This window comes from Megalops cyprinoides, chromosome 13 (genome assembly GCF_013368585.1).
Source record: "Megalops cyprinoides isolate fMegCyp1 chromosome 13, fMegCyp1.pri, whole genome shotgun sequence".
NCBI classification, from domain to species: Eukaryota; Metazoa; Chordata; class Actinopteri; order Elopiformes; family Megalopidae; genus Megalops; species Megalops cyprinoides.
Window position 1 is genome coordinate 9,181,510 of NC_050595.1, and position 24,902 is coordinate 9,206,411.

The following is a 24,902-nucleotide window of genomic DNA, read 5'->3' on the forward strand; positions in this document are numbered from 1 at the left end:
TCCGTCATTCAGTTATTTTTTTACCCTGTCTAAGCCGTATATGTGTTTTCTTCTAGTTTAAGCACATATACATGTCACTAATGGCTATATTGAGAATTAGGTGAAGCATTGTTGGTTTTACTTTGAACCAGAACTTGAACCTTGATGTTTTTTTTAACTTTACAGAAAAATGCAAGAATGACAGTAATATGTTTAACAGATGTTCAGTGTGAGGATGCTGAATCTGGGCGACTATGTTATTCTTCTTGTTTGAGAAAGGACTCCTTCTTTCCATGTTTGAGCTTCAGCTGTGAATGCATTTGGGGCAACATTAAAGTACTGAGAAGTACCGCTGTTTTTCCAGTAAGCGTGGATTTGTTGGAAACAGCATTTTTGCTTGTCAGTAATTCACTTCCTCTGTCTGAATGCTCAAAGGCACTGCATGCTCTGTGGGCTTGCTGTGTCTGTCCCCGCGCTGTTCAGAATGATAATGATCAGTTGTTAAAGGAGTTTAGATGCGATGCGTCTCCCACAACTGCAGCACAAGCGACCTGTAACAGCCAATCTGTATCATAGCGTAGTTCACCCGTGACATCCGCTGTGCACTCCCATATTAGTTCCCCTTGTTAGCTTAATTGTATTTGATATGAACCTTGATGTTACATTGATGTCTTTAATTTGTCCGAGGCTCGTCCCAGAGGGAATGCGTATTGGTTCAGTGATGTAGAGGAGCCTTGTATGGACATTTTTCCCCTTTCAGTAGAACCCTTATCATGCTGACGTAGATGCAACAATCATTTGCCTCCCTCATTGTGTGGACGGTGCCTCTCTCTGTCTGTTTATGGGAACACGTGACTCCTTGGGCAATGAAAGGTCTGAGCCAAGGCTGTGGACACTTGAGCTGCAGTCCTCTCCCACTTGTCCACTTCCTGCTCTTCAGTACCCATAAGAGCCTGGAAGCAGACAGATCCTACAGGCTAGCTGCAAAACTGTGCAATATTACTGCGCTTGATATCAATATGAAACCAATATGAACAGCCAAGCATTCTCATTCTGAGTGCACGCACACGCACATCCACGTGCACATACACACACATGCACACACACACACACACACACACACACACACACACACACACACACTCTCTCTCTCTCTTTGTCTCTTTCCCTCTTCCCTTTCCCTCTCTTTTTCTCTCTTTCTCCGCATAAGCTGTCTCCTCAGTCTGGGTACATGACAACTAATTTGAGGTGACGTGTTTGTCAAGGGGCAGATGGTGCCCATACAGAGAGAGGTTTGGAAGAATGCGGGCAACCTCCACCCCCTCCTGCTCCATCCCCCTCCAGCTGGGATCTTGTTTTGACTGTCCAATCTGTCCTCCTCCACAAGCAGGGCCTTTTTAACACATCCCATTTAAGTGTATCACAATTGAGAACTAACAGGCTGCTGGAACAATGCGTGCAGACAAAGCCTTTCTGTACCCTGAAGCCTTTTGCTGTTATCGGAATAAAATAATCAAAACCAACCAGAACATTTTGTTCTCGCAGTTAAACCATTGTGGTTGTATTTTGGAACAAAAATGTCTGTTCTCTGTTCTCTGTTCAATAGCAAAGAAAATCCTTTGGCGGTAACTTCAACAGTTTCTTGACTCAGAATGTTTATATGGGTCCCCGCATGCAAAATGACTCAATAAATAGGTAATGAAAGGGGAAGTACATAAACAGCTTCCCATGACGCGTCAGGCTTTAGATTGATCTCCTAGTCCAGAAGATGTTATTGACATGAGACATAACAATTAGCTTTCCAGGTTCACCTGCATATGCACCAGGTAAACCCTCCCTGATTGGTTTGTATGAGCTGTCACACACCTCTGCTGTGGTCTTGAGAGGACTGGTACAAATTGAGGCCTGCACACATACAATCTGACGTTGCATTTGTCTGTAAACTCAACGGTGCAGTAACAAGTTGGTGTCATTTTTATTATTATCTCTGACTGCACGAAACAGCTAAAGTTGAAATAGTTTGCCACCAGTGACATCAGAATATCCTTCTACATCATTTATGTTCAAGTGAGAAAAGCATCGCCCAGACACCAGAGGGAAAATTGGAAGACAGCAGCACAGGAAAAGCTAGAAGGAAAGTTGACAATGATCCTTATAATGACCCTGCCAGTTTGTTTATTGTTTATTTAATGCTTTGGATAATGTGTCTGCAACACAATGCTACATGCTGTAGGCTGACTTTGATTGCTGAGAAGTTGCACTGTTCTCAGTAATGGACAGAAGCTAAGCAAAGTTGAGCCAGTGTAAGATATTGTAGAGGAGGCTGCAAGCGCAAGGAGGGGTTAGCGCTGTTGTGATCGAATTGTCAGCCACCTTTTACACTGAAGCAAATTGCCTAGCCACCACTTCAAAGCTGATGACAACTCGTTGACCACATATGCCACTGAGCTTGGAGAGAAACCAATCAAAAGGTCCCCTCCAAGCGAAAGCACATATGTGAACATGACCCTAGAGGCAAAGGCTGCTTTCACCTTCACCTGGTTGCCAAGGAGATGAAAGGATGTCTTCTACCAGCAGGGTCCCAGCCAGCCGGCTGCGACTCTCCAACATGCGGGCAAATTCCTGAATATTACTGCCCCGTGCGATCGCCTTCCCCTCTTCCAAGTTCGTATGTGATACTTTCCCCAAAAAACAATTCCTAACCTGACCTTTTCACTCGGATCCAAGACTAACAGGCCCCTGCGTTGCAAAAGGAATCTGAACAGGGGGAGGACTTGAGAAAGAAGTGTGCACAAGCCACATGCCTTGTGTTGCCTGTGCTCTGTGGTCTAGGTGGCTTGAGGAATGTTATTTCCTTACATGCAGCTACAGTGCAAGTAAAGGAAATGGGCTGAAGACAGAGCATAGCTGGAACTGCTGTAAAACTCTATGATTGCTTTAAAGTGTCACTTTTCCGCCCATGAGGTGAGGACATGTTCATGGCGGTGTGGTTTTTTTACCATCACATTGTGTGCACCGCAGGGCAGTCCGACTCCTACACCTTCCACACCTTGTGTAGTACTCTGTCCGTGTAATCTAAAAAAAGAATAATAATAACAATTACTTACCCGCTATTTGGAGTCATTCTCTACTCATTTTGCTTCACGAGGTCCTTGTTGGAGTAGTCCTTTTATATTAAAAGCATTCATAATGACGGAGAACTGGTTTAAACTCTCCTGCCTACGGCTCAGAATGGGACAAAATTACCCACTCTACTCACAGTAATCTAGTGTTCTTCTGACCACCTGTAACATCGAAAGGGAAATTATGTTTTCGGGTTTTTCTTCCATGTGTTCGTGGTTCCATAACCAAAATGATTTCTGGTCCCTTACTTGGATCTTGAATGGAAATTTGTGAAGCTTGGAGAGTAGGGTGCCAATGGTTCTTTTTCACTTCAACAATTAATGATTGTGAAGTCCAGGTTTCATGTTGTCCAAAACAGAATTCAGTTCTTCAACAGCAGTTGGCTTGAATACCAGAGAAACAAATGTAACTTTGTGGATGAGCCCCAATATGGAAACTGCCAACAGATGCTGCTGTAGTTCCAGGGGGAACTCAAACACAGTTTTGAGTATGAATGAGAAAGAGAGGCCTACAACTACAACCCCTGAAGAAATGAAATATTAGGTGACAGTGAAATCTCAGAAAATTTAAGGGAGGAAAGTAACAGCTATTACTACTGACTTGGAGATAGATCTAAAGCAAACACAGAGATCACTTATTTAACCTCCTTGAGCCCTGAAGCTATATCACTCACCATGTCTGAAGAGCATGCACAAGTGTTAAGAGTATCACACTGTTAATTAGGCCCAAAGGCAGGGACTGCGGCCTGCCTGAACAATTGCACTTGAACACAAGGATTTTTCATCACTGGGAGCCATCAGGGAGGGACGCTGACAAGCCAACACTTCATAGGAGAGTGTCCGCGCATGCAGCCGAGAACTCAAACAAAATGGCAGCCTCTCTCTGGTCTTCAGATTCCGTGGCATATGTAAACATCAAACCGCAGCTCGACGGGGACGGAAACGAGGAAGGCGGCTCTGACTCAAAAGATAGTTTTCCCATTGAGATTCCGGGCCCTGCGCAGAGGGCAGGAATTGCTTTCTCTTGATCATACACACGCGACTCCTTCAGCAAGTCCTCTTTCAGTCCTTTTACTCTGGGGAGAGCCTGCTTTTTTTCAGCTGTTGGTTTAGAGTGGCAGGCGGCGTGCAGACCCACATGTCTTCTGATGTTACATGGGTGTGTTAATGTAATCACCGACTGTCCATTATCGGGGCATAGAGACAAGGACAACAAAAATAAGAGTTTTTGGTCAGAGTAGTGGACATCTGCGGGGGTGGTTCTGCAGTAGTTCCTTTTGTTTCATTGTGTACAAAGACAATGTACATTGTACATCACTGTAGCAGTGTTCTAGCCAATTGGTGGCTTCATAAACATGCTCTTGACTAGCACAAGCGCAGTCTTAAATTTAGAATTCGATAATGACCAGGGGTTTTTATACATGAACACAACCTAAGATGTCCCAGAGGTCTTGCGTATTGTTTCAAACACACTGGCCGCATGGTAATGTACCTCAACATCTCTAACCCTTGGGAAAAGCCAGTGCAGTCCTGCTTAACTGGCTCTGATTAATTACTGGTTTCGCATCAGTGGAAGCCCACAGAGAAGGAGAACTCATCTCCAAGGAAAAGCGTGGCGTCCTGGGAGATGTAAGGGAAAGAGCTTCAGGAGATTAATCAGCGATCGATTGGCAGCCTAGCCGGCGTATTGACCTGCGGTTACATCTCCCAGCTGCAGTTAGCATCTTCTCCCGGTAGACTGAGGTGCTGACACAATTAAATGCAGAGGCATCTTATTTTACAGAGGCGATGCAGATGCATCTTCCTTTTACAGTGTCTCCCAGCTCTGGCTCGTGCCAGAACTTGCTGAAAAAGGAGCCACTCATAAGCTGGGTGTCATCCAATATCTTTTTTTCTCATTTCCTGGAAGTGTTTTAAGTCCTATTGCACTGTGCACATACTTAGAGTGGATAAGCTTCAACAAAGGACACCATTTAGTGATAAGACTATGGAGAATGGCTAAGTTGATGATATGGGGAACGTGACACAGAATCTTAATAACCCTCCTCTACCGTGTAGATGATCTGGGCTGAAACGGTTGCTTTTGTCTAGCAAGCCCTTGCACTGATCTTTCTCACTGGATTCTCAGTTCTGCTTTGTTTTGTTCTGGCTGATAGGAGCACACTTTGTGCTGTTTTTTTGTTTCTCTACATAATGCATTAACATCCTTTGTCCAATGCTTCTTTCTGGCATTATAATTACAGCTATAACAATAGCTATGGTTGCCACGAGCAGATTGAACTGAACAGTTAAGGTCTCTGAAGAAATGGCCCTATGAAATGAGAGGGCAAAGGAGAGAGTTCAGATTTCCATTACACTCACTTAGCAGATGCTTTTACCTTTCTTTCATAGCTTACAGTTTTTACATGCTGTGCATCCATACATTTATATTTACTGAGGAAATTCAGGTTAAGAACTCTGCCCAAGGGTACAGTAGCAGTGTCCAACCTGGGAATCAGCCCAGCAAGTTTTGGGTTACAGGGGTTATAATACTCTTTACCATTACGCCACAGTGCCTTCATAATACTCTCTGAAGGCATGTCTGTTTAGCCTGCACGGCTTTATCAGTATGGACACAGAATATTTTTCACTGTCTCTTTCAAGTTCACAAAAGGCCTTTCCTTATTTGTAAGAGGAAATAAGCATGTTGTGGCATCCAGTCAGTTTCAATTGTCCAGACAAGCAGTAAGAAAAGGGAATGGATACTCTTTTGACTTCTTTTGAGGCCTTGTGATGAGATGACTTGGGAATCATGACAGACCGTAAATGTATATATTTAATTTACAAAAGTCTTTATAATATCTATGTATATAGATATTGGTTTGCCCTAGCTGACAGGTACAAAACTGGCTGGGAAGTGGACTGAGAATCCTCCATGTATATGTCTTAAGACAGGGAAAGGCACATCCAATTATATGGAGTGAATTCAATCAGATTCCTTCCTTAAGGCTATTTGCCTAATCCTAGAGGGAATATTCTCCTCAAAATCAGACATTTGTTTATATCAGTGTCAACTTCCTGGAGGCCAGATGTCCAGGCAGTTGAAGGACCCAGTCGTTCCACGTTGTCTATAGGGTGCATCAGTGTTTAGAACTCATATAGTGCATTTTCAGAGGCCCTGGATTCATGCAGTCTACAACTGAATCTTGGGCAAGATGGCCCAACCCTCCATCTTATATCCAACACTTTATTTGAATAACACAGCTTGCTCCAGTAATTGCTCTCTCATTTCTGGAGGATAATATCTGCCACTGAAAAGCAGGCTGGTACCAGTGGCTGTGTGAGGGGTTGAGGGTTTCTATCGGAGCGTGAAATCCTCCATGATTGCGGCGGTCCGGGGGCCAGGGCCTGACACCGAGCCTGATAAGACTGACATATCTGCTCCCCCGAGGGCCCCCGCTGCTGTCTGTGATGAGCCGTGCGCCTCAAGAAAACGGCAAAGGAACTGCTTAGCATTCAGCCCACTTCAAAGGTGCCCGCTCGCTGTGGCAGAACGCTCCTCTCATTCCCCTTAATTGCGGGTTCATTAACGGACAATGCTGGCCTCGGGGGAACCATAATAGTTTTTTTCCCTCCCCCCCCCCCCTTTTTTTTTTCCTTTTTGGGTATCGAGCAAACTTTGAAAGACTGGTTAGATAACCAGAAGAACAAAAAGCAGACTTTTTTTTTTTTAAAGGAAACACCGGAAAAATCCACAAAAAAGGAAACAGTTTAAACTTGAGGGCACCCTGCTGCGTGTGATTTTAGTATAGTAAGTGCGGTGTCTTATCATCAAAGGGGGAGCGGCAGTCATGGCTGTCTGCACAGACAATGGCAGGTGTCTCAACTGTGCCATGGAAGAGGGGGGGGGGGGCTATCAGGCCTGGGAATTACTCTGCAGGGGACAATTACAGGTGATCATTTCTGGGTCAAGGGTGCTAAAGAAGCTCAGTTTCCAGTCCTCTTGACACCGGAGGCCCAGTGCTTTTTTAATCCTGCAATTACAGGGTCCTTCAGAGGCAGAGAGGAAGGAAGGTGTTCTTAGTCTGGCCATTGAGTGGCCGGTGAAGATGGGCTAGAGTCATCTGATTTGTCCAAATTGCTGACATTTTAGAGAAACATGGGATTCATCTGACGATGGTTTCCATAAACACATCGTATCTCTCCTCATCTTTTTGCCCGTAGCAGTGCTGGAGTGGATTACTTCACCAATATGGAACTGGCTATGCTCTTTAAGGTCCGTTAACCAAGTATATGAAAACAGATGACAGTTATTTATCAAGTGCCAGTGTCAATGGGTCATGGAACAGGAGAGGGAAGGGTCATTGTGAGTGACCATGTAAAATACTGGAGGCTTGATGTGTGCAGTGATGTGGGTAACTGAACATCATTTAGGATTGAGGTGATAATGTTGAGGTTCCCTTAGCCTCCAGTCATGTTGGTAGTATTCTGCTATTGAAAACCTGCCACAAATCTACCACTATCCTTGCGGCGTGATTTCAGGTGAAGGTGACATTTTCTCCATTAGAGTGACTTTGTAGCCCAGCCCTTGAGGACAATAGCCTATGTTTGTGTGTGCCTCCTAACCTTGGAGATTGATGTTCGAATGGTGATGTTCAAATGTGTATTGTTTCCTGTTATGCAAAGCACTTTGGGCTGCAAACTTTATATGAAAGATGCTGCATAAATAAAGACTGTTATTATTAAACTCACCATGGTGCGTGCATGAGTTTGAAATATTCTCTTGCTTGGAGTGGGGTGTTTATGTGGAAATTGAAGCCTGATTCACATTTAAATGAGAAATTTTATATCACTGCATTTGTGTGCTTTGACATATTTTATAAAGAGTATCTGGGAGCCTTGGCTATTGTGTTGTTTGTCTTGTCTTATTTGACAGGTTTTTAGCTGAGTTTCGGTTTAGAATTCAGCCTCAGAAATGAAATATTCCTTTATTAGAAGAAAATATTTGGAAATCAGAGACTGAAAGATACATGGGAAGTTCTGGCAGGCCTTTAACTCTGCCTTTGATGTTGGCTTATGCAGTAAAGCTGCAGGAGACTCTTTTATTTCACTCAAGCCCTGCACACGTGGTCAGCAAGTTAACTGTTTTCGGACAAGACAGAAACTTGTGGCACCCAAGAAGCCAAGAGACTCTCCGCCGCATTTCACAGAACAATAAGCAACGACCACAGCCGTGTGCATCACCACTGAGCTCTGTGTTCGAGAGTTTAAATATACCCAGAATATCTCATACTCTAGCATGAATTAGCTATGGCTGATTTTGGTGTTCACTAAATCGTCTGTTTCTTTATAGGTCATGAGGTATTGTCTTAATTTAGCATGGTAAGAAAAATCGAGCATGTGCTACAAAGCATGGATAAGCCGAGGTAGGAAAGAGGAGACCGTTAGTTGATATTTAGGCTGAGGCTGGCTTTGTCTGGGTGTCAGTTACTGATAGGTATGCAATTAGAGCCGCTAATCGTATTTGCCCCAAATCCAAAATGCGACGAAATGCCTCATTTGGTACAATATCAGCAATTTCATACTAGAGCCAATGACTGTACTTTTGTGTGCTGATAATTCTATCCTTCGCATGGTTTAGAGGAGTGTTGAGCTGCAGTGATAAAAGTATATAGACGCCGCTGCGGGGCATTGATGCTAACGGTTTGAGAAAAGTTTCAGGATTTTCCTGCAGAAAGATTAAGACTTTAGGCATTCTTCAAGCCTCCTGTTTTTTTTAATCTTATGAAAAGTGAATTTAAATGAATGTTACTTTTTCAGTTACTTACACAGTGTTGAGAGTCAGGAAGCAGCAGAGACTAATGAACAGGGCTGTAAATAGCAGCACAAGGAACCGAAATGAGAAGATGGGAGAAGTCCTGTGATGCGTTTGCTCGGCTCGGCGGACTCTGTGCGGCATTAGTGCGATCTCAGGGTTAGAGGACCTCAGGGGGAGCCTGGGAATGGGTACCATGACTTCACACCCCTTTCCCTAACGCCCCACTCCTTCTCCCAGCCACAGCTGATTGGAAACATAATGAGAGGCTGAATCGCTGACCGCAGCAGATAAACACTGTGTTCCTTAGCTGAGAGAAAGAGAGAGGAAAAGATGGAGAGGCACACAGAGGAGGACACTACCGTGCTGAATGCGTCCAGCGTATTTGAGCATATTTAAGTGCTTTTTAATTATGGAGCGCAGCGGGTTTCGAGTTACTCTGCAACCCCAGCACTGACTCGGTAAGGCCGTGGCTTGATCGATGGGGGACATCGGAACACAGTGTTTCGTAAGAGCGATGGGAATACACTTGCTCCCGCATGCTGCGCTTTCTCCAGGCCCTCGCCTCTCCCATGACAGTTTGATTTATTTCGCACGGATTCACGTGATTGGATTTCTAGTGGAGCTGGGGTGTGGAGCCACAGAGTCCTCCCTGTATACAGGGAAGCATAACTAGATTCATCCATATGAAACATTTTGTCTTTGTGAGAAGAAATTAATGCCAAATGTCTTTGAATTTAAAAAGGGAAATCTGGCCTGGATTTGACTGTGAGAAGCCCTGGGATTTCCCAGGAGAGAGGCCTGGGAGAGAAATCAGGCATTCGGAGCTTCAGACACAAGCTCTGCTCTGAAAGCATTCCCAATTCCCCCTCCCACTGAAGCAATTTTTTCCCGCGTGCAGAGGTACAATAATGAGTGTACGAGACGGAGATGAAAACGGTCTCTTTGACACTTGCTCTGTGAGATGTAATTTATACTAATCCTCAATTAATTCCTCTCAAGCACTCGTTAGGTGTTTCTGAGCGGCAGTTAATTGAAACCCTGGATGCCTATGCACGAGCAGAGAGAAGTGTCGGAGATGGGCCTCCCTTGGGCTTGTGTGGATATACATAAACATAGTATGACTGAAGCATGACTGCAGCCTGTCTTCAGATCAGCACCCACAAAGGCGTTGACACTGGCCTGTTAAACAGGATCGGAGGGTTCAGATGAGGCAGCGAGAGTTACGTACGGTGAAAGTTAAACTCAGACCGTCCCAGCACACCCGCTAGCTTAACGTCATCACAGCATGGGTCCATTACGCCCGGAGTTCCCACCTCAGAACACCTGAGAGAGTGCAGATTTTTAATTTCACAGGATATTACTCGGGGAAAACAAGATTGCCAGGGGATTATTGGGATTATGTGTGAGCAAAGCTGTCAGAAAAGGCCATTTTAGTTACAGCCATGTTTCCATTCAGCCTCAGAGAGAGACCAAGCTGCTCAAGGCTATTTTTATGCAAGTCACAGCTGTGGAGTGGTGGAAGGCTTTTTCAGTCTTTGTGGCTCGGTCCCTCTGCAGAATGAACAGGAGTATCTGACCGCTCAGCTGACAGATCACACCCAGGGGTGAAACTGTCCATTTGGCCCTGTGGGTATCCCATGGTGCAGAGACAGTGATGGAGGAATTATAGAAGGGCTACTACGACCTATGGTACAGAAAACCCTGAGATCCCAGAGCTAATGAAAATCTTCTCCTTCATTAAACTAAATGCTCTCTAATGGGCCGCAATTAGATAGAGTGCATTGTCAGATAGAGCGATTGCCCTCTGTTACACAAGGGTCTGCTTCCATTCACTTCAGTCAAGAAGAAGAGCCCCTTCGCCGGACAAAAAATATCAAAGACACTGTAATGGACAGCAAAACAGCATTAGATTAACATAAAACTTAACCCTTTAGGACTTTACAGTCTGCACTGCTGGGGTCTACTGCAGCCTCAGTGTGGAAGATACTGAACATGACTGTGGCCTGTTTTCAGATGAGCACCCACAAAGGCATTGATGGAAGATGTAGCATAGTGGTTAAGGAGCAGGACTTGTGACCAAAAGGTTGCTGGTTCAATTCCTTGCTGGGGCACTGTTGCTGTTCCCTTGGCCAGAGTACTTAACCCACAACTGCCTCAGTAAATAATAATGGATGAGATTAAAAAAAAGAACTTTAACCTATGTTAGGTGCTTCTGCTAAATGGCAGAATTAAAAAAAAAACGAACTGATGTAAGTCACTCTGGATAAGAACGTCTGCTAAATGCCAGTAAAAAAAAAAACTGTAACTGATGTAAGTCACTCTGGATAAGTGTCTGCTAAATGCGATGCCATGTAATGTAATGTGAGATGCTGCCCTCAGGTATTGCGTCCTGAGATCAAACAGCAAGACAAGGCTGAGTGTGTACTTTCAGGGCCCGTGACCATGTCTGGGTCGAGATCACACAACAATGAGGTGACACAACCTGAGGGTCACTGCTCTGGGATGGCGGCAGCCAAGGGCGTAATTTTGCATATGGATGGTAGGGACATGTCCCTACCAATATTTGAGCGAACTCGTTCGCATTATCTTCGGAGTGAAGTCATACTACATAATTCCAATGTCCCCTCGGTTGTTGTGTCCCTACCAATGTTGCGACCAAAACTACGCCCTTGGCGGCAGCCCCACAACGTGAGAAACATATGGACAGCGGATAGGTTTCCAGGGAAGGGACTATGTTTTCGCTCGCATTGTCCCTTTCCCCGGGATCTGTCACTTCTGGCGAAGCCCCTGCGGTCGGACGGAATGAAAACAGCGGGGGCTGCGACACAAACCATCTGGGATGCCGCAGGGACGTCGCAGGGATGTTGCGTAACGTTCGCGTTCTGATGGTACTCTTGAGTTAGTCACGGCAGCGCTGAAAATAAAACAAACAAATGCAGCAGGTCTAGTGGTCGATCATAACATGCCGTCATTGCGGTCGCAGGCTTCGCAGTGATGCTTGGGCTCCTGTTGCTGTCATGGCGGTTTGGGTGTTGAAGCTTGCCACTCGTTCTTTGCAGAGTTTATTTCACCATGCTGTTTATTGTGTGCGCTCTCACAGAAAGGTTCACTAAAATCCCTTCTGAAGTACTCTACTTTAATTCAGGTTCTGTTCTGCAAAGAAACACTCGGGAGAGAACAGTCATTGCAATTGTATTTCAACATTATACCCTGTCAGCACTATTACAAATGCTTAAATTGAATTAATACTTGAGCTCAAAATCAATTCAGTCTGAAAAAGCAGTCTCTGGCTTTTTTAGGTTAATTAAAGGAATGATAAAGTGCCATGATCCCCCCCCCCCCCCCCCCCCATCACAGTCCTTCCCCTGTGGCATTTCATTGCATGGAGTGTGTGTTTTGTTTGCGTGTGTGTGTGTGCGTGTGTGTATGCGCATGTGTGTTTGAATGTGTGTCCATGCATATGTGTGTGTATGTTTGTGTGTATGCGTGTGTGTGTGTGTGTGTGTATGTGTGTATGCGCATGTGTGTTTGAATGTGTGTGTCCATGCATATGTGTGCGTGTTTGTCTGTGTGTGTATGTTTGTGTGTGCGTGTGTGTGTGTGTTTGAATGTGTGTATGCGCATGTGTGTTTGAATGTGTGTGTCCATGCATATGTGTGTGTGTTTGTCTGTGTGTGTATGTTTGTGTGTGCGTGTGTGTGTGTGTGTGTGTGAGAGAGAGAGAGAGAGAGAGGGAGAGAGAGTTTTCTGTCAGGTCGTACGCTTGTGAATGACGGGCCTGTTTTCTTTTCCCCAGGGGCACGGAGAGGCTTCGGCGAGGGGGACGGCCATGGAGGGCGACTGCCTGAGCTGCATCAAGTACCTCATGTTCGTCTTCAACTTCTTCATCTTTGTGAGTATTCCCCCTCCGGCCTCTCTGCTTCTCCCGCCTTTGTTGCCACACTGAGGGAAACTTGCTTCCTCATCCCGTTTTGATGAGTACATTTCCCACAGTTTAAGCGTTTGACAGCCTTAGTGTACAGTAAGCCTAACACAGTCTGGCCCTTATGGTTCACAAGCTTCAGGGCTCTGGTCTTATCTTTTTTTTCTGCTGTTGCAGACCAGTTGTATAAAGCAGCGATAAGAGGCTAAAGCTGTTACTTGCAGTGCTGTTGGATTACTGTTGGATGGCCTTTCTGGTGTTTACTACAAAGATTCTGAAGGGGGATTTGTTGATGATGGTCCAGGGACTGGGTGTGGGTGGGGGGACGGGTTGTGCTGTCTCAAGGCCATATGCTTTTCAAATGAAGGCCGGAAACTTCTGCACAGTCCAAATTGCAACTGTAAATTATCCTTTAAGGTGTCTAGCAGGAACTTGCAATCATCCTTTCCCAGGGAAGCCATGCTCCTTTCTCCCAGCCTCTCTCTGCCCCATCTGTGGCCACTGCTCTTTGTTCTTCCTAGAATTTCATCCAGAAAATCAGGTGTCTGCGTCAGCTGTCAAACGTGTCTCCAAAACCAAAGTTTGCCTGCAGTAATTCATCTTGTTTGCCTTGTCTCAATATGTTCCCGAGAATGGTTTTGGTGCAGCACCCCTGTTTTGTGGTGGGTTCATGTAACAGCTAGTGAGGGCAACAGATGGATTCCTGTTTTGATAGGATGGAACTCACCAAGTGACACAACAGAAATCAAGCCAAATTGAACACTCTCATGCAGAAGGAAGAAGGTCCATGGCAACATAGAAGTCGATATAGAAGAGGCTATTGACAATAGTGGAACGTGACTGCATTTTCTGTCCCCCTGAAAATCACAACCCCTTCTGGTGTGGAATTCGTGTATACATAATAAATGGAATATTCTGCTTAACCCTACGTTAACATCAAATCACTGAATGAAATAAACACTTTGAAATGAGCAAATATTTATAGTTAGGTGGTGCACTTAAAGCAAGGGATGGAATCCACACATGATCCATAGGTTTTGGAGAAAAATGTTCTTGTGGAGCTGAGGTTTTTTCTCTCTGCGTTATGAATGAGACAACCTGTCACTCTGAAGGAAATGAAGTACAATATATGGCATATTCCCTCTCTCCTCACCATAAGAACTAAACTCTTTCCCCAGCAATACAGGTTATGTTGGTGAGGTGAAATCATGAATGGTCAAAATATGGTAATATTTATCTTGTGGATAATAAACCATTTTGACTGTGACAGTAGGATTATAGAAGCAGGGTCTATATATTCCTATAGTTGTTGTCTTAGATTAATATTTTCTAGGTCACCCCACACTGGGGGGCAGATCAGTCTTAAAAATTAAGCTAGTTTGCCTCATTGCCTCATTTTTAGGAGAGAAAATACTGTAAAAAGTCAGGAGCACCTAAACCTCCCATAGATTCTGAGGTTTATAAAGTGGTTAGCTTAATATGTGATTCTGAATGTTTCCAGCAACTTAGTGATAGCCTGGTTTAAAGTTTAGAAGCATTAATCTGATTGGTTGAATGTGATCATATGAAAGAGGTCAGTCGTTTTTAAGTACGTTTTTTTGCACATAGAGGACAGTGAAGTTAGAAGAATAGTGTTAGAATAAACTAACGAAGGAGAGATGAGAGATCATTTCCTAGACATGTAAGGGGGGAGACAATAAGGAACCATTCCTAGATATTTAAGGCCTTCAGGCAAAATTCACAAATAACTTTTGGTATAGGATACAGTGAAGTGTGGGCCTGATGTATGACTGAAAATGTCATCTGTATGTAAGCCATGAATGTGGTGATGAATGTATTTTGATGTGAACATAGAGGTAATATTGTCTTGACAAATAACTAGAGTGTGACAAGTGGACAAGCACGGTAGATAGTGGGGCAGCCTCACATGATTCCTCTGAACAGTGTAAATGGTAAACAGAATGTTTTGTTGGTGATTCTGCCACAGAGTTACTTACGGAGAATTTTCATGCAATACATTGTGTCTTCCACAAACCAAATTTCCTTAGAACTGTGGTTGAGAAGAACCGTTTCAGCATCTAGTGTGACAAACTGTTTTCGGATTGGCAGTTTAGTTCGACAGACACATAATGCTACAAGGTATTCTTTGGAGTACCTAATTTTTATAGGCAATTTAGCTGGGGCGACTTAATTGTGGGAGGACATTTTCCCCCTCGTGATGCTAATCATTCCCTCATTATGTTTACATCAGCATTTAGTAACGAAATTGGTCTGCAGATGATGTAGAGAGAGGTGTTGGGCTGAGATAAGACGTGTTCACGGTCTGATGGAATGTGGCTGATTGTATATGTCGGCCATTCACAAGGGAACCGGAGAGATGAGATTCCAGAAGTGTTTTTTAGATTTCAATCAGGCCGCTATCTGGGCGTGAGGATTTCCCATAGGGCCTAGCGGGAATGCATTTTCCAATATACTCTGATGAAAAAGTGAGATTGGTGATAGCAGGTTTTTTTTTTCAGGGAACAATTAAAATGCCACCGCTTCTCTTATCAGCAGAGGGGTGTAGAGGAGAGAATAGTCTCAGTTGTTGAACAGACGTCTGTGGGCGGGAAACAATGGGTAATTACTTCTCAGAGTGATCTCCTCAGGTAATCCACTCAGAGCGGAGCAGTTAGTGAGACACTCCAGAAGGCATGCTGTCGGTGGAGCATCCTAATTGAATGGATGCGTGTCTTTACAGGGATTGCCATGTTGATCAAACATGTTCTATATTTGACAGACACGTGTAGATTCTTGACAAATCTGTTAGGTAATCGAATGACTAGCTGGCAGTGGTTTGACTCACTGGCTACTTTTCTGAATGGGCACATGTATGGCCTTTTAGACTGCGTCTTTTTGGGGTTGACATTGAACCTAACCCAAGTGATTTAATCCACAGTCCTGTTAATTGGGTCATGGGTTGAGCCCCTGGGTCCACCACCTGATTCAGTCTGTGTCACTCTGGTGTGGTTTACGCAAGTGTGACTGACACGCGAAAGAGACGCGTACATGCTAGGTCCAGTGCAGGGAGGGTTTCACACTGATAAATTGCTAATGCGACATTTTGAAAAACAACGCCAGGTTTCATGGATGGGAGAGAGGGAGACAGGGTGAGTGTATTATGTGAGTGTGTGTGTGTGTGTGTGTATGAGGGAGAGACAGAGGGAGAGAGGGAGGAATTGAAAGGCAGAGAGCTCTTATCACAATCCCTCACGGTTTTTCCAAGCAACTCGATCAGAGAGCCCTCAGTCCCCCTCCCTGCTCCAGGGGGTAAAAGCTTTTTGGGAGGTGCTTAATAAGAGAGCTGTAGTGTTTGCCCGCTTGGAAAGGTAGAGGACAGAGGAATTGCACCCACCACCACAAGACACACACACACACACACACATACACACTCACACACATTCACACTCACTCACACTGGCCCATTTGTCACTGGAGGGGCCCTCCCCCTTCTCTGTCTCTCCCCTGCTCTCCCTCTCTCCCTGAAACACCTCTCTCTAATATCTAATATCCCCTCTCAACTTGATGCTACATTTGTGGCCTGTACATTGTAAATAGATTTTCAGATACAATTAAATAGTTTCAATTTTAAATGTCACCTTTCCCTGTCTCCAAAGCATAGTCTTGAGTTTCGTTTCATATGGCAGTGGGGAGACTGCAAACAGGGTCACTTCTAGCACCGAGCTGCTTAACAGACGCTCTGTGTGTCCAAAATGATCGGTCCCCTCTTTCGCGTAACGCAAGGAGACACGGGCGTGTCCCGGGTCCTCACGTCCCTGCTCTTGTCTCCCCGCAGCTGGGCGGCTCCTTCCTGCTGGGCGTGGGCGTCTGGGTGCTGGTGGACCCCACGGGCTTCCGGGAGATCGTGGCGGCCAACCCGCTCCTCTTCACGGGCGTCTACGTCATCCTGGCCATGGGCGGCATGCTCTTCCTGCTCGGCTTCCTGGGCTGCTGCGGGGCCATCCGGGAGAACAAGTGCCTGCTGCTCTTCGTGAGTCCCTCCCCCCCTCCGGCCAAACCACCCCCCCAAACCCCCAACCCCTACCTCCGCTGCCTTGATTCACGGATCCCCTACTTTACAATGCCTTGGGAGGGTGGGAAATAATTCAATAAATTTGTTGGGGTTTTTTTTTTTACCCCTCCATTTGCTGAGCAGGGGGGTTTGCGTGCATGCAGCTTCATGCATCTTTAATCTCGAGACAAATGTGTGCAGTCTGGCCTCTGATTCTCTCTCTCTCTCTCACTCTCTCTCTCTCTCTCTCTCCACAGTTCTTCATGCTCATCCTCATCATCTTCTTGGCAGAGCTGGCGGCCGCCATCTTGGCTTTCATATTCCGGGAGCACGTGAGTAGCCCGCATTCCCACGATTGCCACCGGCTCTACAGGCAAAGTGCCCTGTCCTGCCTGTCTGATGTCCGCTGTGTGCCGTGTCTCTGCAGCTGACCCGAGAGTACTTCACCAAGGAGCTGAAGAGGCACTACCAGGGCTACAACAACACTGACGTCTTCACATCCACATGGAACGCCATCATGACCACGGTGAGGCTCCGCCCACCCACCACACTGAAAAACCACGCCCTCACCGCAGCGCCAAACACAGGCCTCCTGTAGGTAGTGTTAACACCCTACGAAAGGCATTAACAGCCTTTAAAATGGGCTCCCACTTGAAAGCCATCAGTGTAATGCTCCTCTCAGAGTAGCCTGGTAATATCAGGAAGGTGTCATCTGTGTAGGCAGTGTTAGACCTGTGAAAAAGGCAAAAGGTGCCCACAGTCCGAATGACTCAGTGGACGTGACAGGGTTTTGTTATGCTGTTTTAAGGTGAATCACTGTATCGTGGCTTTTTGGTGAGTAGACAGGCTGACATTAATGCTGGCATGGTGTGCTGCCGGCACTCTCTGTATGTCTCTCCGCAGTTCGACTGCTGTGGGGTGAACAGCCCTGAAGACTTCGAGGAGAGCCTCTTCAGGCTCATCAACCCCAACGACATGGTGCCCGAGGCCTGTTGCCAGAGGAACAGTCACCTGGGAGACGTGGCGTACATCAGCAGAGAGGAGTGCCTCATGGGCAGCATGCTGTTCCGCCACAACAAGGTGAGATGCCCCCACCCCCACCCCCACCCTCTCTCGAGTACACAGACGGCTGTTCGCCGGGGTTTGTTTTTAGTCACTGAAGCAGTTCTCGCTTCCTGGCCCACCAGCTCTAAAACTGCAGACGTCTGCTCTTTCAAAACAGCGGGGACATTTCCAACCATTACCTAATGGTGCATATTTCATTGTGAACTGCAGTACCGTACACTGCTGCTTTGAATGCTGTTTTTTTTTTTCTTTTTCCATATAGGAATACAGCACAATTGGACCGGTTTTCAATGACCGCCACGCTGAGAAGCATGCAGATTCGAGGGGGCCGGTTGGGGTCTCACCCCGCCGTTTTGCTTAATCCTCGTAAAAGCGAAAAACAGCGGCCTGAATGGCACCCTGGGAGCCACCCCGCTCCCCTGAAAGCCGCTTTAGTGCTTTTCCGTGTTCTTTGTGTCGCGGGGTCAGCCGCAGGACCGCTCTCTACAAAGTGCGGGGCTTTTATGCAGCGAATTAATCCCAGCATGGACATTGCAGCGGCAAATGTGTTTTGCATGTGAAACAGCGTTTCTTGCAAGATGATGAATTAGTCTGGTGTTGCTGAGTGCGATGGCATTTGCAGTACAGTAGATACTCAAGGGGCGGTCCAGTCCAACCAAAACAAAGTGTGTTTGGCCTTGACATTTTGTAGTCTGAAGGTGCTCCCTCGCTCTGTCCCGACTTTCATTTCCTGTTCATTTTTAGTGAAAAGGAATGCAAAAAAAAGTTGTTAAAGTGACAAAAGAAAGCGCAGTAATAAGTTTTAAAGTCATCATTGAAGATGAAATGGCTTTGAGGTCAGGTTGAGTCTCCCACTTAAGTTATTCTGCCTCCGTTTCAGACGCTGAATACTTCTCCTTAATGAGAAGTGCGTCACCCTGGCTCATCCGTCAGACGCTCTCCGACCGCGCGACCGTGAACAAACCTTGAAAGTGCGGTTACTCTTGTGTCGCGGGCCGACGTCTCCACGGTAATGAGGGAGGAGAGGCCGCTTGAGGAAGCAGAGGGAAGGTGAAGCGCAATTCAATTAGGAGGTGATAAGGGGGAGGCCTCGCTGTCTTTTTTCACCCGTCGGGAAGGCGTCCAGCACAAAGCCGGGAATCGGCAGGCATCTGCTCCGTTCACACAAAGGGATTTTAATGAAAAGGCAATGAGGCTGACCGCAGCCCCTCATCGATCGGAGAAGGTCATTGTTAAATGTTTAGCCGGGGGAGCCGCATTGTTCTCTTGCCCCGCGGTGTTATTGTGGCGGCTTGTGTGCTTGCTGATGTCATGTTTCTGCCTTTATTTAATCCCGGGACTGTGATTGTTTTCACAGGGTTGTTATTCGGCAGTGGTGGACTACTTTGAGACGTACATCTACTTGGCTGGAGCGCTGGCCATTGTGGTGCTGACCATTGAAGTATGTTGTTTTTTGTTTGTCACTTTTTGTCACTGTCATTGTTGCCAGGGTGATGGGACAGTGTCTAAACAAAGCTGTAAACACACCCGCTGTCTCAAGAAATTCCTTTACTAATTTCATAAAGACAAATCAAGCAGTGGTTGGCATTTGCCAGAAGAATTATCAGTAATGCCTGCTGTTCTTAACCAAAGCATGTGCCAAGCTCTTCTTGCCTCACTCAATGTAGTACAGCGACACCTTGTGGGAAGAAGAGGTACTGTCCTTTGATTAAAGTACCGTTAAATGGGGATTTTGATCTTTCTTTTCGCATTGCGTGTTGTTTTATGCCTTATCAGTGTAATTACACCGCAGCATTTAATCCCCACAACATGAATGGCGTTTGGTAGTGATGGCCACAGTTCACACAGTGCAGAAAATGTGTCTGCTCTCGTTCACTGGCTGTTCCGCTGTGTTTAATCTGCAGCTCTTCGCCATGGTGTTCGCGATGTGTTTGTTCAGAGGGATCCAATAGAGTTGGCGTGCTGTATGGAGGGACTGTTTCAAAAGGGAAATTGCAGGAAGAGAAAAACACAGCCTGCAAAACACAAAAGGAGAGTTTTCTTTTTTTGGTTCTTTTTTTTTATTTTACAAGATGGCAAATTTGGAACTTCAACATCGACCAAATGACTCGTACTTCACAGCTGGGCCTTTGAGGTACTCGGTGGCATGTGAGAACCACAAAATAAAGCAACAGAGGATGGGGAGGCAGAGAAAAAGAGAAGAAAAAAAACAAGAAAAAACGAGTGTGAAGTGGAGCAGCTGAAGCCGGCGGCCACAGCATTTCCGTTGCGGGAGTGGAGACAGGCACTGCACTGACTTTTGGATGAAGAAGAATATTTATACAGAGGGAAGTTGGCTTAGCTGTATAGAGATTTGTGTTTGAATATAACTTGGCTGTACCCCCCCCTCCTTTCTCTATGGCTGTACCCTCTCCCCCACTGATCTCACACACACTCCTCTCAGAGCCTCATTTGTTTAATGCTGTATAAAGCCTTGTTCAGAACTGGTTTACAAAGGATGTTATGTGTCTCTTCCCCGATCCCCCTAGCTTGGAAGCCAACTTCTGGTGCATTTTTTTATATTGTGCTGTGATGGTCATTGCAATGGTAATTGTTACATGTGATTTTAGCTGAAATGTAATGGTATGCATTTGTATTAGAATGTATAAAAGATATTGAAAATAATAAAAATGATTATGTAATGTGTCTGTGCATGGATCCTTTGTGTATGGGCATAAAAGTGAATCCTGTCAGTCCTTTCTTTTGTGTTTTTAAATGCCACCTGCTTTCAAGTGTTTTTAAATGAAAGTACATTGTAAATATTGTGCATATTCTTGCTTCTTATTCTTTACTGTTGACGTGTTCCATGGAATGCTTTGAAACCGCTAAGCCTCATGGTGTATACAGTACCATAAAAGGGTTCTACCCCTGCCAGTGCAGACCTCTGAAATCCCTATGGAAAATTCTCCCAGAGCTTCTGTGATTGTTTCCTGGAGTGTGAATAAGGTTATAGAAATCCCCTCCACACAAGCATTGGGCCCTATAGGCTGAATGCACCCTCCTCTAACAGGGGACAGGGAATTAAACAGGATCTCGTGTCACTCAAACCCAGCAGCTCATAATGAAAAAAAAAAAAGACAGCCCTTCCTGAGGTGAGTGGGATGTTATTACAGCCAGGAGAAGAATGTGCGGGTTATATAAAACTTGTTTTTTTTTTTTTGCTATTTTGTGTCAGGCAGAAACAGGGGAAAACTGCGCGCGGTGGAGGATCCCACAACCTGTCAATCAAATGCCGTATCGCATCCGATGAGGTCGTCGGATGCGGCTCGGATCGCTCTGGCTGTCACTCATTAGGTCCCTCCTCATTCCAGCATAGCAGCTTCCATTACCCTCTCAGGATGTGCTGACAGCCGCACATCACAAAGCTACTGAAGGCAAAGGGGATGTGAAGCCAAATACAAAAACCTACACAACATACGCTCTTTAATCCCATCCCTGCATAAACAGGAACAAAAAAAAAACATGCTTTGAAAATGTACAGACCAGATCTTTCTTCTGCTTAAATTTAAGAAAAAAAGATACACTTTAATTTTAATAGCATTGTATAGGGCAAATTCAGACTTTTTTTATTCCAGAGTATATGAGGATCATGTATTCATAAGAACATAAAAACATACTATGACAAGAACAGGCCATTCAGCCCAACTAAGCTCGCTGTTACAATTAAAGAGAATTCAAAACTGCATCAAGTCTGGACTTGAACACAGCAAGGGTCTCTGCGTCAACTACATGACCTGGCAACCTATTCCATGTATTGATAACTCTTTGAGTAAAATAGTACTTCCTTATATCAGTGCAGAACTTACTCTTCATTAGTTTCCATTTATGTCCCCTTGTTCTACAGACTGAACTCACCCGAAAAAAATGTATTATAGTTAACCTTATTGAGTCCTTTTATAAATTTAAAAACCTCTATTAGATCACCCCTAAGTCTCCTCCCGCTAAGTCTAAATAGGTTAAGTAACTTGAGTTTTTCCTTGTAGCTTTTATATTTCATGCCAGGAACTAACTTAGTTGCCCTTCTGGTGTGAATTGGAATTCATAACACCCTCTCTTAACAAGGGCCTCAGGACCCACAGATACAAAACAACTTAAAAAACAATTTTATTGCAAAACATAAAATTGATGATCATGGCCAAAAAAAACTCAGTTTTCCTTTCATTTGGCCTCGAGACATGCCTCCAGTTGTAATTCAGATGTAGTTTGGCAAAGTCAACCTGCCTCATTTTGCAGCTTCTTCATGACAACTGGACTGTGCTTTGAAAGGTTCTTTCTGACACTTTGTAACCTGAAAATGCCAGCTTGTTCAGATTTCCAACTGCTGCCTTTGGATTTGGGGTTGCCTAATGAGCCACTTGTCTTACGGCTGATAATGCCATGACAGACATGCTTCTGCTGAGTTGCCACTGTACCAGTAGTCTTATATTTCTTAGTGGACACTACAGTGTAAGGTGGTATATTTAACTTTTTGTGAATTTGTATCCATCTTCCAACTCGCAGAGGTCAATGAACATGTCTTCAGAGAGAGCACTTTGACTTTAACCATCATAATGCATGCTTCTTATTCATCTCATCTCTGTTATCTCCTTTATACAACTGGGAACCAGTGAGCCTTTAAATGCCTCTGTAGGGGTCCAGAAGTTTCCACTGAACACTGAAATGGGAGGAATATTGGTTTAGATTTGTTTTGTCAGATTTTGTTTTAAGGATTGCTTAAAACCTGAATCTGAATATGACCTGTTTCTGGTTTTATGGTTTAAAAGCACTTGTGATATGAATTTGTTTTGTACAATGCTATTAAAATTAAAGTTTAACATTAAACAATTAAGATGCTACAAGTATCCAATGTGTACATTTTTTTTCATGTATGACATGCTTTTGTTCCTATTTATCAAGGTGTAAGAATACATATTGAGGACACTGACCTCAAGACATTGACCAGGTAGTAAGCTCCCTGTGCTGAGTTTAGGGAACCGAGGGAAAGCAGGGGCCAAATATCAATGGTGGTGAGTTGTTGTATGTGTCACAGGCATTGGCTAAAATTACAAAGCATCTGTGATTCCTAATAAGGTATGACAAAAATGGCAACAAAAACCCTATTAATTCAAAAATAAACTTGCCACCATAACGAATCCAAACATCCTTGATTCTACTTTGTTGAAAATGCGATTGGTTGTTCTTTGTCCAGCTGTTTGGATAGTGGTCTGTCACAATCCTGCACTTTACTGAGAGAGCTGGTCTTCAACAGTGTCACTCTAACCAAAGTAAAACAAGGAAAAACAAGGGGAGAGAAGCGTCCTCCTTTCAGAGGCGATTCCTTTTAGGTGGTGTGTACACCTAACTTTCAGGTCCTGCAAATGCTGGAACACCGATCAAACTAAAAGCTTTGCCCTTTTCATGGAGCTAAACGAGTCTGTGTTGAATGCATGTACCCCTCACAGACCTCATTTATCAGAAAGCTCATCCAATTTCACCACTTCACTGGAGGAGCGGAGTGGATGCAGTTGAAGGGCACCATGAAAATGTACTGCATTTCAATGAGGGATCTCTCTTGCCCGTTACTGTGCTGTGTTTTCTATCTGTGCAAGGTCTGCATATGAATTATTCAAATGATGCATACCAGGGCTTGCAAAAGTTGAATAATGTGTAATTGCCAAACATTATTTTAGAAATGAGGAGCAACAACGTGCAGTCCCATTAATGACTAGTTAAACTCACAGCTTTCTTCATCTCTAATGACTGAATTTCATGTGACATTACATGAAAGTTATGGTATGTGAAAATGTGTCTCGGTCATTCTTTAACAGTATGTAAAAATATATTTAATAATATATTTAATTAACCTCAATAGACACCTTTTCCTTTTCTGAAGAAGCGTAATAACATGTCTCCTTGTGCAATGAGGTGGAGGTCTGAGTCTATCATGCGATCTATGAGTAGGCCCTATGTCATGGGACGTTTGTTGATCCCATTGATCAATGTTACCAGTAGTAACGCCTTTTTACAAAATGTTGTGGGAGGGATTTAGGGTCCGTAAACTGATAATGGAAAAGCTGTTAACTGCACAAAGAACACGCAGCCACAACAGCGAGCATAGTGCGGTGGAATGTCAGTACACCCTCCACACCATTAGATGTCGGGGTTTCTCATACTTCACACCAAATAAAAATACAAGTCCATTTTGTCTTTATGGTTAAATGCAGCTAAAGCTACTTCCTTGTTCACGGGATTGCTTCCGTGAAAACAGTTGTGTTCACATTTCTATCAATTATTAACATTGTACTGTAAATGTGGCAGCTGTTTATTTTTGATAAATCAATAATCGTGAGGAAATGAATTAGCTCGACGAAGTCCGTACGGTGTTGATCGTCCGCGACTGTATGAAGGTCAGTTTGATTGCAATGTGTCCATTCCATCTTGAACAGTGTGGGTGAACTGTGTTTACTTTTTAACATGTGTCTTGGTTAAATAATAACCTGCAGGTAACTGTGTTAGATAGGTGCTACTATACAAGCTAGCTGTGTTCTCAGATAATGGTTTCAGCCTACAAACTAGCCAAGTTTTGCTCTTTACCAACTTTAAAGGTGTACAGTAAATAAGTCTACGCTCTTGTGAATATTACAATAAAATGATCCGAAAATAGGCTAACATTCCTTCTTCTCATTCGTCATATTAACGCCGCTAATGTTGAAAATTCATATCAGTAACTGTCTGTTGGGAAAAATATACTGATTACTTGAAGGCTACAGTCATATATAGACTATCTGAGAGAACAGAAGGAAGAATTATCTTGACAAAACAGACGAATGCTTCACTTCAAACAGGACATTAATGTGTACGACATAAAGCAACAGAGTGGGAAAGATGAGTATATCAATACTTTAGCAGTGTGGAAGAGCATTTTAAATATGCATGTGCTGAGATATG

General features: G+C 44.5%; 2 protein-coding genes across 3 annotated transcripts in view; both read left to right on the plus strand.

Annotated features, from left to right (window-relative positions):
* LOC118787982 (tetraspanin-18-like) overlaps window positions 1-20,617 on the plus strand; it is a 44,782-nt gene extending 24,165 nt beyond the window's left edge. For both annotated transcript variants that reach the window (XM_036543779.1, XM_036543780.1), the window contains exons 3-9: window positions 12,695-12,790; window positions 16,656-16,850; window positions 17,129-17,203; window positions 17,299-17,397; window positions 17,775-17,951; window positions 19,294-19,377; window positions 19,841-20,617. In XM_036543779.1, the coding sequence (XP_036399672.1) occupies window positions 12,695-12,790; window positions 16,656-16,850; window positions 17,129-17,203; window positions 17,299-17,397; window positions 17,775-17,951; window positions 19,294-19,377; window positions 19,841-19,888 (774 nt within the window). In that variant the 3' untranslated portion in view covers window positions 19,889-20,617. The remainder of the gene's footprint in view (window positions 1-12,694; window positions 12,791-16,655; window positions 16,851-17,128; window positions 17,204-17,298; window positions 17,398-17,774; window positions 17,952-19,293; window positions 19,378-19,840) is intronic.
* Window positions 20,618-24,186: 3,569 nt separating this feature from the next.
* LOC118788087 (exostosin-2-like) overlaps window positions 24,187-24,902 on the plus strand; it is a 29,137-nt gene continuing 28,421 nt past the window's right edge. The window contains exon 1 of the mRNA XM_036543954.1: window positions 24,187-24,361. The gene's annotated coding sequence lies outside the window, so the exon portion shown is untranslated. The remainder of the gene's footprint in view (window positions 24,362-24,902) is intronic.